At 42.9% G+C, this 15,221-nt stretch overlaps 1 protein-coding gene across 6 annotated transcripts in view; it reads right to left on the bottom strand.

Moving 5' to 3' along the window:
- ACP6 (acid phosphatase 6, lysophosphatidic) overlaps positions 1–6,432 on the bottom strand; it is a 43,816-nt gene extending 37,384 nt beyond the window's left edge. For 2 of the 6 annotated variants that reach the window (XM_033197908.1, XM_033197907.1), the window contains exon 1: positions 5,454–6,431. In XM_033197908.1, coding sequence (XP_033053799.1) covers positions 5,454–5,672 — 219 coding nt within the window. In that variant the 5' untranslated portion in view covers positions 5,673–6,431. Of the gene's footprint in view, positions 1–5,453 lie in introns of all 6 variants that reach the window. The other 4 variants (XM_033197903.1, XM_033197905.1, XM_033197906.1 and 1 more) reach the window with 3 other exon arrangements.
- Between the last annotated feature and the right edge of the window lie 8,789 nt (positions 6,433–15,221).

Raw genomic sequence — 15,221 nt, 5'->3', positions numbered from 1 at the left:
TCCTGTTCAGTAGACTTGGCTTCCTGAGAACAGAGACTGGGTCATCTACTGACCTCTGTTTCCCAGCAAAGGGCCTCACACACAGGTACAATTAATAGCTCCAACAATTTGCCAGCTTTTGTGGAAGATACCCATCTTGAGAAAACTTGACACTGCCTTTCCTGGGTTTTCAAGTTAGTAAAGAAAAAAGGCCAGCTGTGAATGTAAATGGCAGCAATACCATAATAGAAGCTGATATGTGCTGCAAGAAACCATATGAAGGTCATCGCAGTTCAAAGGCAAGACAGACCTTCTCTTCTGGCTGGGGATTCAGGAGAAGTTTCATTGAGGGAATAGCATTTTAAATGAATAGTATTTAGACAAGCAAATACCTGTACTTAAAAAGGGTGGCATTCAGAATTCCAAAAATAACTAGAAAGCTTGAGCAAAGCAGAGATGGTGAAGAATGTGTATGGCAAAGAAGTGGTTTGGTTTGCCTCAACCAGGGAATGGTTTTCCAATTTTTAAATCAGAAAACACCAGGTAAAGTTAAACTTAGATTTGTACACATAAAGGCAAAAACTGGAATTTCTCTAGTTGAAGTAGGAGTAGGATCCTACAGCCCCAGCTGCTCAACATCACCTTAGCCCAGGGGCTCCACAGAATAAATCTGAAACCTGGCAGCATATATCACAATTGAATGGGAAGACTAGATGCAGAAAAGCCTATTTTGAGATGTTAGCAATAGCCCACGTGAGAGCCTAAGTCCTCATCTAAGCCAGTAGGAATAGAGGAGATAGATGTAAGACATGTGAGTTAGACTTGGCAAGTGAGTAAATAAAAGCTTTATTTGGGGACTGTGTTGGTAGGTAAACACAGAGGAACAACAACAAAAACAACTACTTTGATTTTTGAGCCTAGTAATGGAGGTATTCCTTGACTAAAACTAAGACTGAGACAGAAAAACAGGTGGAAAGCTGATTTCAGTTTTGGACATTTGGAGACACCTCCTTTGTGTTCCCAGTGCTCCCAACATATTCCCTTAATTGTTGTCTGTTGTCGCTCTCCTTTATCACATTGAAAACTCCTTTAAAGGCAAGACTGAATTATCCATTCTTGTAGTTCCAGTGTCCACCACAGGGCGTGACACAAAGCTCCACAGGGCCATTCAGCCTCACTAAGAAATCTCCTGTTAGCCACATTCACCAAGAGAGGACCCTTGGTGTCCCCTAGGAGACTGGAGGCCAGGTCATGTCAAGTCTAGAGTACAAGTTTTCAGATTTTCAAGAATGGATGATACATCAGTTTCATATAATAGTGTCCACTCCACATACACACTCTTATTCTCATTCCTGCTCTTAAGTTTCCCAGTTAGTGGCAAAGACTAACTTGATAACTTTACTTATTTTATGTATACCCAACTTCAAGGAGTAATAAAGTAGATAGAGCAAAAATTAAAATATAGTAAGACAACCAATCCCAAGTAGGCAAGAAAGACAAAAGCAAACAAATGTAGGGACAAAGAAATGGATGCAATAACACGGTTACTAAAATATGTACAACAAGAAGATCTGTTTACTTAATATAGGTGGGCAACGGACTTGGCACCCAGCTTCCGGACTTTTACATAAAGAAAGAAACTTGATCAGCTAGACTAAAGAAAAAGGCAAACCAATTGTGCAGGAGAAGCACACCATTTCTAATGCTAACAGACAAATTCTTCCCAAGGGTCCTCATAAAGAGGATAGAGTAATATAGTGAACATCTTTTCAGCAGCCACAGCAATGAGTTCTGTGGGACTGTTTCTCCTAGTTCTCTCAACATAGAATGATAGCCTCTTACCAAAGCACATTTCAGCGAAGGCAATTCTGTACTGGGATTGATATACTACATTCCAGATAAAAGAAGAAATCTACATAAAAGTAAAGAAAAACCTTCCAGGTGTAGATTTTAAAATAAAGCAATCATATTAAACCTTGTCTGTACACTGGTATTACATTTTTTAAAAGTTACTGATGCCTGAGTCCCATCCTGGGATAATCACATTTGGATTATCCCCCCAAAAAGGGAGGCCTCCACTTTTTTAATGCTCTTCAGTCCAGATAATTCTCAAGCTTCACCAGAGAGTCTTTTACATTATCTGGATACCCTGGACCAATTAAATTAGAATCCTTCAGAAGGAGACCCTGGCATGTGTATTTTTTAAAGCTTCCCAGTTGACTTCAATGTTCCACCACGGTTAAGAACTACCGATCCCGAAGAATGGGTGGACTGACTAGCACATCCCTCATGTAATGCTTCTTGAATACCACTTCTTTTAGCTGAGCTTTGGAAAGGTACTAAGCAACAAAAGATACTGACATGCTTCCCAGCTCATCTGTATTGTCAAATAAATAAGGACCCAAATGTCTTAATCAACAGTGAAGCTGGGGTAGGTTAGACTTTATTTTATAAAAATTGAGGAACCTCCTTGGGTGGAGGCCATCTTGACACCCAGGGGAGTTGAGGGAAGCCTGGAAGCAGTGCCAAATCTTTTCTTTTGATAGTGCATTTGGATCTACTCTAATGATTACAAAAAAAAAAAAAGGCCAATCAAGTTCTATATTTTTATGTCCAAAGCACAACCTTTTAGCAAAACAGGTTAAACCAACAGCCATTCAAGCCATAAGAAAACAACTCAATAAAACATCTAGTTTTTTGTTTTTGAGATGGAATCTTGCTCTATCACCCAGGCTAGAGTGCAGTGGCACGATCGTGGCTCACTGCAACCTCCGCCTCCTGGGTTCAAGCAATTCTCCTGCCTCAGCCTCCCCAGTAGCTGGGATTACAGGCGCCCCCCACCACACCAGGCTAATTTTTGTATTTTTAGTAGAGAGGAGGTTTCACCCTCTTGGCCAGGCTGATCTCGAACTCCTGACCTCGTGATCCACCTGCCTCAGCCTCCCAAAGTGCTAGGATTACAGGCGTGAGCCACCGCACCCAGCCAAAACATCTAGTGTTTTTTTTTTGTTTGTTTGTTTTTTGGAGACAGAGTCTTCCTCTGTTGCCCAGGCTGGAGTGCAGTGGCGCGATCACGGCTCACTGCAAGCTCCGCCTCCCGGGTTCACACCATTCTCCTGTCTCAGCCTCTCGAGTAGCTGGGACTGTACCCAAAGTGCTGGGATTACAGGCGTGGGCTACCACACCCAGCCAAAACATCTAGTTTTAAATCATGTAGCATGAGAATTTGTGAGATGACTGAAGTGACTTGTCACATACATTAATCTATAAACCAGTCAGAAATCAGGAAACATGTACCAAAGACAAAAAATTTTTGCCAGGCAGTCCCTTCTGACTATGAAGATTAAAAAATCCCAATAATGGCCGGGTGCTGGCTCACACCTGTAATTCCAGCGCTTTGGGAGGCTTGAAGCGGGCGGATCATGAGAGCAAGGTATCAAGACCATCCTGGCCAACATGGTGAAATCTCGTCTCTACTAAGAATACAAAAATTAGCCAGGTGTGGTGGCGCACGCCTGTAGTCCCAGCTACTCCGGAGGCTGAGGCAAGAGAATTGCTTGATCCCGGGAGGCGGAGATTACAGTGAGCCGAGATTGCACCACTGCACTCCAGCCTTGCAACAGAATAAGATTCTGTCTCAGAAAAAAAATAAAATAAAAAATTCCAACAACAACCTCTATCAAACTGGATCGTGAAATGAACACCTGACAGAGACTATCCAGAAACAAGTTTTAAGAGGTTAATATTTGTTCATAGCCTAAACTGAAAGAGAGTTGGTTCACCCCTGATTTTTATGCACATGACTTTATACTAGATAACCAAAGATGTTTAAAGTATCTGCCTAAAGTCTGGAGAATATGAGCAGAGAGGAGAGGTAACATGCCTCCTCTAATTGCAAAGTCAGGCCATGGATTCAGATGCTATTTTGTGGCTACACAGATTGAAGACGAATGAAGCTGGTATCCTAAGCTACAATGGACTCTTCAACCATAAAGGCAGAAGATACCCATCACACACCCACTCTCCCTCAGGGATAAAGCCCTAAAAGAATCTAAATCTTTTCCTAGGGCCTTCAGGGTGTATATATATGGTACATACTAGGTCTAGGCCTGCACATTCAAAGTTTTACTCTCCGTTACCACTGATAACTTTTTGTCTTCTAGGTAAATATAATATATATTCCTACATATGATTCCCCAGTCCTTCTATACCAAGAATAGAGAAGAATCGGGGGAAGGGGAGCATCAGAGATGGGCTGTATACAAAATCATAAAGAAAATTTAGTGATCTAATATAAAAAGGCAAAGTAAGAGACTGAAAAAAAAATCAAAGAATCAAAATGAAAGAAGAAATCCCAGTACCAGAGAGCAAGTGGTACAGCCAGAGTAAGGCTAACCAGAAACCTGGTAATAGAATTAAGTGCCTTCCAAATGTATTTATTTATGTGGAAAATGCTTTATAAGTTTAATTTCATGTGCGGTCAATTTTGAAAAATGGGCTTCCAGTTGTACAATGTAAAGACACAATCCTGAAGGTTTCTAGAAAGCAACTGTGACTATGAAGAGTATACCTAACATCAATTTTGGACAATCTGTTGGACCTCCTCCAACACCAACCTGGAAGACCAACAATACATCACTCCTCAGGTGTAATACCTGGGTGTTTGGGGATTTCAGGTTGCCTATTCCTCTTCACTAGGCCTTTCTGCTGTGAAAAGTCACATCAGGAAAGATAATCATTTTTTAAAAACTATTCGTGCTTTAGTTATAATGATCCTGACAAAACCAGACAGATTTTTAAGACATTAACAGCCACAGACTAGCCCATTTTTTATGTTTTCCGACCTCAAATCCCTTCCACTATACGTTTAGTAACCTTAAACAGAAAAAGAGAACCCTAGAGTACAACACTTGTTACAAAAATAGAAATAAAAAAATAAACCTTCAGGAGATGTCAAATGGCCTCCAGCAAACCCTGAGAAAAAACTGTTATAAAGTTTGTTTCCAAAGGCAACGACCTTATCCACTGTGATCTCAGTTAAGAGTGGTTCCTGTCACTAAAGTCCCTTCAGCTCTGACAAACCACCTTCAAAATTGTCACACGGAAGTGCACTGCACCCTTGTACTCATGTTCACCCAGACACTTAATAGAAATGCTGACCTGGGGCACTACTCCACACTTGCTGAATCAGAATCTGCAACGTAGCAGGATCCCCAGGCGACTCCCATGCGTCTTAAGAAGCGCTTGGTGCGCCATCAGGGCAAAACGAGAAGTTCCGGGTCTGTCCTACACTCAGCAGGTCCTTTGCTCAAGAGCCTGGGGGAGGAACTGGCTACTGCTGTTTTCCCCTCTTCTGGACCCAACCCGAGCCCCGCTCCGCGCGAGTAAAGCTCTGAAGATGTGTGTTCCGGCGAGATGCCTGGCCTGGCACACGGTCCTCGCCCCACCAGCCCCGGCCCGGGCCGACCTCTCACCTGCTCCTCCAGCGGGAGCGGCTTGAGAGGACTCCGCGCCCCGTGTCGAAACACGACCTGCACCATTTTCAACTTCAGCAGGCTGCGGTCGACTGGACGCTGGCCATCGGCCCCCTGCAGCTCGGCCAGGGCCACCCGCCGCTGGTGTAGACAGTACGCCAGCGAGGTCAGGACGCCCACCGGGGTCCACAAGCGCATGCTGAAGACACCAGTGATCATGGTGGTAGGCCCTCGCTGCCCTCCGGGTTGAGGCTGCAGGAGGCAAACACAAGCCCTCTGCGGGCGCCGGGGCTCAGCGGGCGCCCCCAAGTCCGCGGGAACCTGCGGGTGCGTACATCCAGCCCCTCAACAAGCAGGGACCGCTGTGCCTCCCGGCCCTGAGGGAGACCCCGAGTGGGAACGGGGGGAGAGAACAGGAGGTGGCGGCAGCGAAGAGTCCCTGGGAGTTTTAACACGGGTCGGGGTTGGTCGCTCCTGCTGCACACCGGGCCGGGGGAGTTCGGATCCTTATCTTTTGCCAGATGGGGAAGCTTAAACTTGTATTTCAAGTTTGGCCTCCAGCACTCTTGAAGGAACAGGAACCGGCTCTGAGTTCCCTGGCGGCAGCGGCTCCACTAACAAGTAAGACTCGATTCCACTTTTCTATAAGCAAGCTCCTACCCACCTCACCTACCCAGGGACCCGTCCCAAGTGGACCCGCGCACAGGAGCACGGGAAAACGAGTCCTGCAGTGACGCCTCGCCTGGAGACTCGGAGTTGCGGGAACTACAGCTCCCACAAGGCTGCGCATACCGCGGCTCCCAAGAAGTGGCTTGTACCAGCCCGGCTCTGCAGCCGGCCTCGCCCCTCTGGCCCAGCCAGCCGTTTTCCAGGCATGGGTGGCCGGCCCACTGACGTTCCTGGACCGGCCGTGGAATGGAAGTGAATCTGTCGGGCCATGGAGTTTGCCAGGCAGGAGGAGCGCGAGCACAGGAGTAGAACTGGGTGGTGGAGGGGAGTAGTTTGACTCTAGTTTTGAATGCAGAAGACTTCCTTCCGGTCCTGGAAACCTGGTTGCTGAAGCGAGGAGCTGAGACACCTGCTTAGTGATTACCATTTGCGAAATACAGCACTAGGTGCTTTATATTTAGTCATTTACTACTCCCTTCTCTCTTTTTTAAAAATTCTCAAGCTTAAGTCATTGTGATCATGTAGAACTTGAAGCTCACTGATGTGTTTACTTCCATCCAGAATATTTCTTGTGGAAAAAGCCAGGCCTTGCCTGTGGGTGTCCCAGTGATTAAGTTGGCGCGGTGGCTCACGCCTGTAATCCCAGCACTTTGGGAGGCCGAGGCTGGCGGATCACGAGGTCAGGAGGTCGAGACCATCCTGACTCACACGGTGAAACCCAGTCTCTACCAAAAATACAAAACAAAAACAAAAACAAACAAAAAAAAAAACTAGCCGGGCGTGGTGGCGGGGGCCTGTAGTCCCAGCTACTCGGGAGGCTGAGGCAGGAGAATGGCGTGAACCCGGGAGGCGGAGCTTGAGTGAGCCGAGATCAAGCCGCTGGGCTCCAGCCTGGGCGACAGAGGGAGACTCCATCTCAAAAGAAAGAAAGAAAAAAAAAAAGAGCCTAAGAATACAGGACAATGCCAGGCTTACCACCTGCTAGTCTGGTTTCTGTTGATATACAGGTATCCCAAGCCTGTGTTCCCAGATTTTGCAACAGGACACAATCTGCGATCCATTATGTGTCTATCTAAAGGTGAAGGCCAAATTGAGAGGAGACACATTTGTGAGGAGAGTCGGTGTATGCCATCTATTTCTTTAATCATTCTAAATCCTATCTTTGGATCAAACTGGGCCAGATGTAAAGACAACATACTTACAGAGCATGGCTCCTGGCCTGAGAGCAAATTCTGTTCACCAAGCTGGAAGTTCTGAGTGCTCCCTGATGCAGGAAGGGTCATTTTGGAACACTACACATTGTCACAGTTTTCTCCCCAGCCAAGCCAATGGACTCACTTTTCAGAGTCTTATTGTGTGTGCTGATGTGATTCAAAATCGCATACTGTTTGCTATGGACTCAGTTGTGTCCCCCCCAAATTCGTACCCACTAAGTGACTGTATTTGGACAGAGATGATTTTGTCAGAGGCATCTGAACCATAGTGACTCCATCTTGAATAGGGGCTGGGTAAAATGAGGCTGAGACCTACTGGGCTGCATTCCCAGGATGTTAGGCATTCTCAGTCACAGGATGAGGTGGGAGGTCAGCAGGACTGGTATCATGAGAAACCGGTCAAAAAGACCCTCCTGATAAAACAGGATGTGGTAAAGAAGCTGGCCAACACCCACCAAATGCGAGATGTTGATGGAAGTGACCTCTGGTCAAACTCACTGCTTGTTATACATTAATTATAATACATTAGCATGCTAAAAGACTCCCATCAGCACCATGACAATTTACGAATGTTGTGGCCAGCAGTTACCCTATATGGTCTAAAGTGGGGGGGAACCCTCAGTTCCAGGAAATCCCACTCCTTTCCCAGAAAATTCATGAAAGATCCACCCCTTGTTTGGCATATAATTGAGAAACAACCGTAAGTATATTCAGTCGAGCAGCCCATGCCCCTGCTCTGTCTGTGGAGTAGCCATTCTTTTGTTTCTCTTTTTCTGTAATACACTTGCTTTCACTTTATGGACTCACCCCAAATTCTTTCTTGCCTGAGATCCAGGAACTCTCTCTTGGAGTCTGGATCAGGACCCCTTTCCAGCAACAATTTTCGTTAAGTGACGATATAAATGTGAGGTCCTAATCTGGTAGGATTGATGGCTTTATAAGAAGAGAAAGAAGGATCTCTCTCTCCACACAGGAGATCTGATGGTTTTATAAGTGTTTGGAAATTCCTCCTTCTTTCTCCTCTGTAGTCTGCCAACTTGTGAAAAAGGTGCCTGCTTCCCCTTCTGCCATGACTGTAAGTTTCTTGAGGCCTCCCCACTCCCCAGCCATGCGGAACTGTGAGTAAGTTTACTCCTTTGTTTATAAATTGTAGTATCTTTATAGCAGTGTGAAAACGGACTAATACAGCAATGGTCCTGTCGGGGCTCACGTGTTGTGTTGGAGGGGGAGTGTGGGGAGGTGTGGGGAACAACTTAGCAGCAGATCTCCAAAAGAAACCAGAGTAAGTGAGGGTGGAAAATAGCAGATTTCATGTGGTTGTGAAAAGCACTGTTTGTCAACACATGTGAGATAAACCATGGGGAGTCCAGACATATTTTGTGTGTGATAGTAGTATCAGTAAGCTGCAATTTAAAAGAGACTGGGCCGGGTGCGGTGGCTCACACCTGTAATCCCAGCACTTTGGGAGGCTGAGGCAGGCAGATCACCTCAGGTCAGGAGATTGAAACCAGCCTGGGCAACATGGTGAAACACTGTCTCTACCAAAAATACAAAAATTAGCCAGGTGTGGTGGCACACATCTGTAATCCCAGCTACACGAGAGGCTGAGGCAGGAGAATTGCTTGAACACAGGGGGCAGAGGTTGCAGTGAGCTGAGATTGTGCCACTGCACTCCAGTCTGGGCGGCAGAGTGAGATTCCATCTCAAAAAAAAAAAAAAAGAGAGAGACAGAGAGAGACTGGAAGTCCTGACCCAGGGCAGGACCATGTGGGTGGCAGTGTTAGGGTGGTTGCAGGAAGCAAGAGAACACTGAGTAGCTGTCATTTTGACCCTGGTTTTAAACTACCAGGCAGGGATGGCTTGGGAAATAAGCCCTTTCCCAGCCAAATTGTCTTCAGAGGATTGCATTTAATATTATGCAAAAACTCGGTTTTAATAATGAGATTAGATAAGATACAACTACATTCACTGTTTTATTCCCAGTGGTGAGCATGGTGCCTGGCTTGTAGTAAGTATTCCATAAATACTTGCCAAATGAAGTTATAGGATATATCATAGGAATGTTGTTGAGCCATTGTTCATTACATCATTTATTGCTTCCTTTATAAATCTCCTCCTGAGAAATTTGGTTTAGAGTGTTAGAATTAGAACAAGCATTAAGAAGTATGAAGATTACTTTCCCTTCAATTTTGCCTTGGTTGTCAGGAAGCTTGGTGCCTAATTTCAAACTTTCCTATAGCAAATATTTAGAATCTAGTGGCCAGTATAACTGTGATCTTTCCCTCCAGAGTATTACTCTGGATTGGATGGGAGCAAACCTGGAGAAAGGGCAGTTAGGAGGCTGTTGCAGCAATCCAGCTATGAAACATGTAAGAGGTAGTTAACAAGTGAGAAGGAGGAAGGAGTCAAGGATGACTACTGTACATTTTTGGCTTGGACAACTTGCAGATGATGCCATTCACCTGGGAAGGAGGTTAAGCAGAAATTACCAAGTTAATTTTGAATATGTAGATTATAAGGTACTTAGGTATCAAGGAAGCCAAGCGAAAAAAGGTTTTTAAAAAAAGAATGGACAAGAGTGTCAAATGGAACTGAGAAGCCAAGTAATGTAAGGTCCAGCATCCAGTGGATTTAACAACAAATTAATCTTCTGTTAATTAAGTGAGAGCAGTCTCAGTGAAATAGTGGGGTCCGAATCCAATAGTGGGGCAGAAATTGAATGCAAGTGGGAAGTAAGTGTAGACATCTTTAAGAAGTTTAGCTGAGAAGAGGGAATGAAAAAAGGCAGTAGCTGGAGGTGTTTGGTTCATGAAATTAAGGGAGAATTGTCTTTTGAAAATGAGAGCAGCTTTCTATATGTTTAAATGTTGATAGAAATAAGTTTGCAGATAAGGAAAGACAGGATAAGAGATTCAATGAAGTGCTTAGGGCAGGAGAAAATGAGAAATGAGCTTAAGTGGCATAATTAGCTTCAGAAAGCAAAGTATGTATTTTCCATGTTTACAGGAGGGAAATAAGAAAGAATAGGCATGGGTGAAATACAGTCATGGTATGGAGATTCATGGGGCTTTTTTCTTTGATTTTTTTTTCTGCAAAATCAGAGTATGAGTTAGAGGAGTGGTGATTGGTGCTCTTGACAATTTGAGGAATGTGAGAAAGTAAAATACCCTCAGTATACATGAGAGAGGGTCGCAGCTAGGTAGCTAGAGGATTGCTAGGTACCATGGAGAGCCCAATAGAGAACAGTTTTCTCCAACTTTATGGTACATCATAATCATTTGGCTTATTTGTTAGAATGTAGGTACAGGAGCACCAATATGTCTTACTACAGCTGAGTGGAGCCTGGAACTCTGCATTTTAAACAAGCATCCAGGTGATTCTAATACAGAAGCTCTTCAGATCACACACTGAAAACTGTGGATAGAGAGTCAAAGAGGGGATAGTTTTAGTATGGAGGTGTTTTTTGTAAAATGGGTGCTATAGTTTGGATGTTTGTCTCCTCTAAACCTCATGTTGAAATTTGATCCAGTGTTAGAAGTGGGGCCTAATGGGAAGTGTTGGGTCATGGCAGTAGATCCCTCATGAGTAATAGACGGTTGCCCTCCCTCAGAAGTGAATAAATTCTCACTCTACAAAAGCTGGTTGTTAAAAAGAATGTGGCACCTCCCCACCTCCTTGCGTCGTTTCTTATCACGTTATCTCTGCACTCACTGGCTCCCCTTCATCTTCCACCATGAGTGGAAGCACCTAATGCATATGCCCAACCTTGAATTTTCCAGCCATCCAGAATTACAAGCCAAATAAAACTTGTTTCTTTATAAATTATCCAGCTTCAGATATTCCCTTATAGCAACACAAAATTTACTAAGACAATGAGAACAATTCCCAGTGGAGGGGAAACAAGAAGACAAAAAGAAATAATTGGTAGAGAAAAATTCCTAAGGAGTTGAGAGAATGTGTGATAAAGAAGAAAAGAGGAAGGGTCACCCTTGGACAGGGAAGGGTTGCATCTTTCATTAAGGGTCATCTCTTCTATTAAAATGGAAGAGGAGGCCGGGCGCGGTGGCTCAAGCCTGTAATCCCAGCACTTTGGGAGGCCGAGACGGGCGGATCGCGAGGTCAGGAGATCGAGACCATCCTGGCCAACACGGTGAAACCCCGTCTCTACTAAAAAATACAAAAAACTAGCTGGGCGAGGTGGCGGGCACCTGTAGTCCCAGCTACTCGGGAGGCTGAGGCAGGAGAATGGCGTAAACCCGGGAGGCGGAGCTTGCAGTGAGCTGAGATCCGGCCACTGCAATCCAGCCTGGGCGACAGAGCAGGATTCCGTCTCAAAAATATATATATATATATATATATATATAAAATGGAAGAGGAGGAGGTAAAGATAGATGGTGAAGCAGGGAAGATTGGTAGTTTCACATCTAACAAATTATTTCCCCCAGTGATATCTCCAATAAGCTTGGAAAAAGAAAAACATCAATAATAGTAATTGAATTAAGTGCTTACCATAACCATATACATGGCATTATATAATGTGGCATTTAATCCTTATAGTAACTCAAGTTGCAGCTACTGTCACCATTTTGTAAAGGAAGAAATTGAAATTAGAGAACAGAGAAGTAACTTCCCCAAGAATGTACAGATCTTAAGTGGCAGAAAGTGAGTAAACTAAATTTGAACCCATGTTTGTCTGGCATCTGGGCCCACACTGTGAGTCACAGATATTACAGATATTATAATGCTTAACTTATATTAGGGAAGAGGTAGCAATTTGTGTGATATTTAGCATGAATAATACTCCTGTAAGATGAGAGATTAAAACTTTCCTTTGTGACTTCTCTCCAATAAGTCTCTTTCTTCCTACCGTTTCCTCAATCCTGATGGATGGCTTCCTGTTTTTTCCTTAGTGTTACTTAGGACTCTTTCTGTTGCAAGTGGCAGAAGACCTGATTCAAGCTGGTTTAACAGGAAAAAAGACAAAAGAGTTGATTAACCCACACAATTGAAAATTTCAGAACTGCCTTCAGGCTTAGCTGGATAGAAGCTCAGTTAATATTGATTTTTTATTTCTTTTGTAGCCTCCAGTTCCATCTCCCGATGTTTTGCCTTTGCCCTCAAACTTTATCTGGTGACTCAGAGCTCACCCCTTCATTACACAATGACTCAAGCAGTCTAACTAGAAATAAAGAGCTCTTTTCCCCACACAGCAGAAATTCTGGGCCTCAGAATTTTTTGCCAGATTTGAGATATATGCTTACTTCTTGAACCAATCATTTCCAACCATCCCTGAAGTTGAAGGGGAAGTCAAACCCACCCAAACTAAATGAGCTACTAGGGGGTTCAGGCGATTCTTCAAAAGAGGTTCAGATAACTGTTTTTACTTTAAAAAGAGAGTGAATGGATGATGAGGGGAGAATAATAGATGTCCTCCATGCCTTTCTCCAATCTCTTCTTTGCTCATTAATCAACTTCCTATGTGCATTGTTGGTGACTCATGCTGAAGTTGCTGACCTTTCAACAGAGGGACGGAGGGAGGTGGGCTTAATACTCTACAACTCCTACAACTCTAACAGTACGTCTGTGTCTATACATCTTTGTAATTTCCTTGTTTAAACATCTTTATTGGCTCCCCATTGCCCACAGAAGAGTGACTTACAATACCAGTTTTCAATGTTCCACTACTCTGATATTCCATGCTGTTTTCAAAGGTACTAGAATACTGGTACTTCTGTTGGTATGATACTGTTAGTTTGAAGTTAAAAAAAAATCTGAAATCTGAAACATTTATGTTCTGAGACATACCAGAGACCTGTTTCATTAAAATTTGGGAATCACGTGTAGGTGAATGTGTTTAGAAAACTGTCTTATATGCCTTTATAATCCTCAAGAAAAAAGAAAACAAAGCAAAGCTTCTAATACAAGAATAAGTATTATCTATCACAAATAGTTTACAACAAATGGACATGAACAGAACACTATTGGTATTAATAAGGTGTCTGTGTTAGAATCTTCATTTATGGAAGATGAGATGGAAAAATAAAGACAAACCAGAAATACTTTCTTTGAAGCAAAAAAAAAAAAAAAAAAAAAAAAAAAAAAAAAAAAAAGTTTGTTACTGTCTTGGCCCACTTAGGATGCTGTAACAAAACATCTAAGATTAGATAATTTATAAATAATAGAAATTTACTTTTCACAGTTCTGAAGTCCAGGATATCAAAGATCAAGGTGCCAGCAGATTTCTTATCTGGTGAAAGTTTGCTCTATGCTCCACAGATGGCCCTGTTGTTGCATGCTCATATGATGAAAGGGCAGAAGGGCAATAAAGGGCTAAACAGGGAGAACTCACTCCCTCAAGCCTTTTTTTATGGGCACTAATCCTATCCATGAGAGTGGAGCCCTCACGACCTACTCACCTTCTAAAATCCTCACCTCTTAATACTGTTGCATTGTGTTAGAAATGCTTGTTTCCCGATGCCGTAAAGAAATAGCACTTGAACATAAATTTAATTTTCTCAGCAAGGCCATTTTTACTTTCTGCAGAAAGGGTACATTCGCCAGCAGTTTTGCCATGAGAGTACACCGAACAAAGGAGACAAGGTTATTTGTAACCTCACACGTCCACCCTACTGCTGTGTCCAGTTTCCATTGGCTGGAATGGGACCTCACATTCTGTATTTGTCCCAATTGGCTAGCAACTTAGAACTTTCTAAAAGAGGCAAAGGCAGTGGAGAACAAAGGAAGGAGGAAGTAACTTGTGGAATGCTGAGAAAGGTAAAAAACACCTCCAAATAAAGAAGAGGAACAGGCTATGACCTAATGTTTTCTTGGGCCAGTATAAGCGTGCTAGGGCAAATATTTAGGCTAAATTGTAGGAGCTAAGAACACAAAGTACATTGATTTCTTTATTATGGCTTGCAGATATCTAAGAATGTTAGCACAGGTCTTTGAATAAATTTTGCTTCTAAATGAAGTTACTATTTATTCCTAATTAGACAAGGAGGAAAGTGTTTTTAAAGAGAAACCTCTACTTTACTTTTACAATTGGAATTATGTTTCAAACGAATTCTTGAGGGATACAAACATTCAAACCATAGCAGTTAGAAATTTAAAAAAACTGTTCTTACAAAGAAATGAAACTTTGCCCCCCGAAAAATATTCTCCTCAAAGTTATTAACCAAGAGATAGGATTGTTTGTAGATAATGAGTGTCTTAGTCTATTTTGTAATGCTACAGCATAATACCTGAGACTGGGTCATTTATAATGAACAGAAATGTATTGGCTCACAGTTCTGGAGGTTGAGAAGTCCGAGATTGAGGCACTGGCATCTGGTGAAGGCCTTCTTGCTGCATCATCCCATGGCAGAAGGCACAGGGGTGAGAGAGAGCAAAGTGGGGCTGAACTTGTCCTTTTATAAGGAACAGATTCCTGTAATAATGGCATTCATCATTTATGAGACTGGTGCCCTCATGGCCTAATCACCTCTTAGAGTTCCCACCTCTCAACATACTTGCACTGAGGATTCAGTTTCCAATGCATGAACTTTGGGGGACACATTCAAACCACAGCAGTGGATTAGAAAAAAATATTTAAGAGCAGTTTATAACAGTATCTTTATCATTCTCTTAACTGCATAGATTCAGAGAGAGGTTTTTAGCACTGGAAAGGTTTACACAGCTCAGTGATGACATCATTGATGGACTAAGTACACATTAAAAAATTATAATTCTATTTTATTTTTAAGTTCAAACTTTAGTATGTAAACAGTATTTTATTTTTATATTAGACTAAATTATTTTTAATATGTTCAAGTATATTTACATTTTACTTATGGTTATTAATTTTTGTATTTGAAAAGTATTGTGTCTTAATCAGCAAGATGGC

Source organism: Trachypithecus francoisi, unplaced genomic scaffold (assembly GCF_009764315.1).
Source record: "Trachypithecus francoisi isolate TF-2019V2 unplaced genomic scaffold, Tfra_2.0 Lachesis_group5, whole genome shotgun sequence".
Classification (NCBI taxonomy): domain Eukaryota; kingdom Metazoa; phylum Chordata; class Mammalia; order Primates; family Cercopithecidae; genus Trachypithecus; species Trachypithecus francoisi.
The sequence above is the reverse complement of the archived record's forward strand: the minus strand, read 5'-3'. Positions and strand labels throughout refer to the sequence as shown.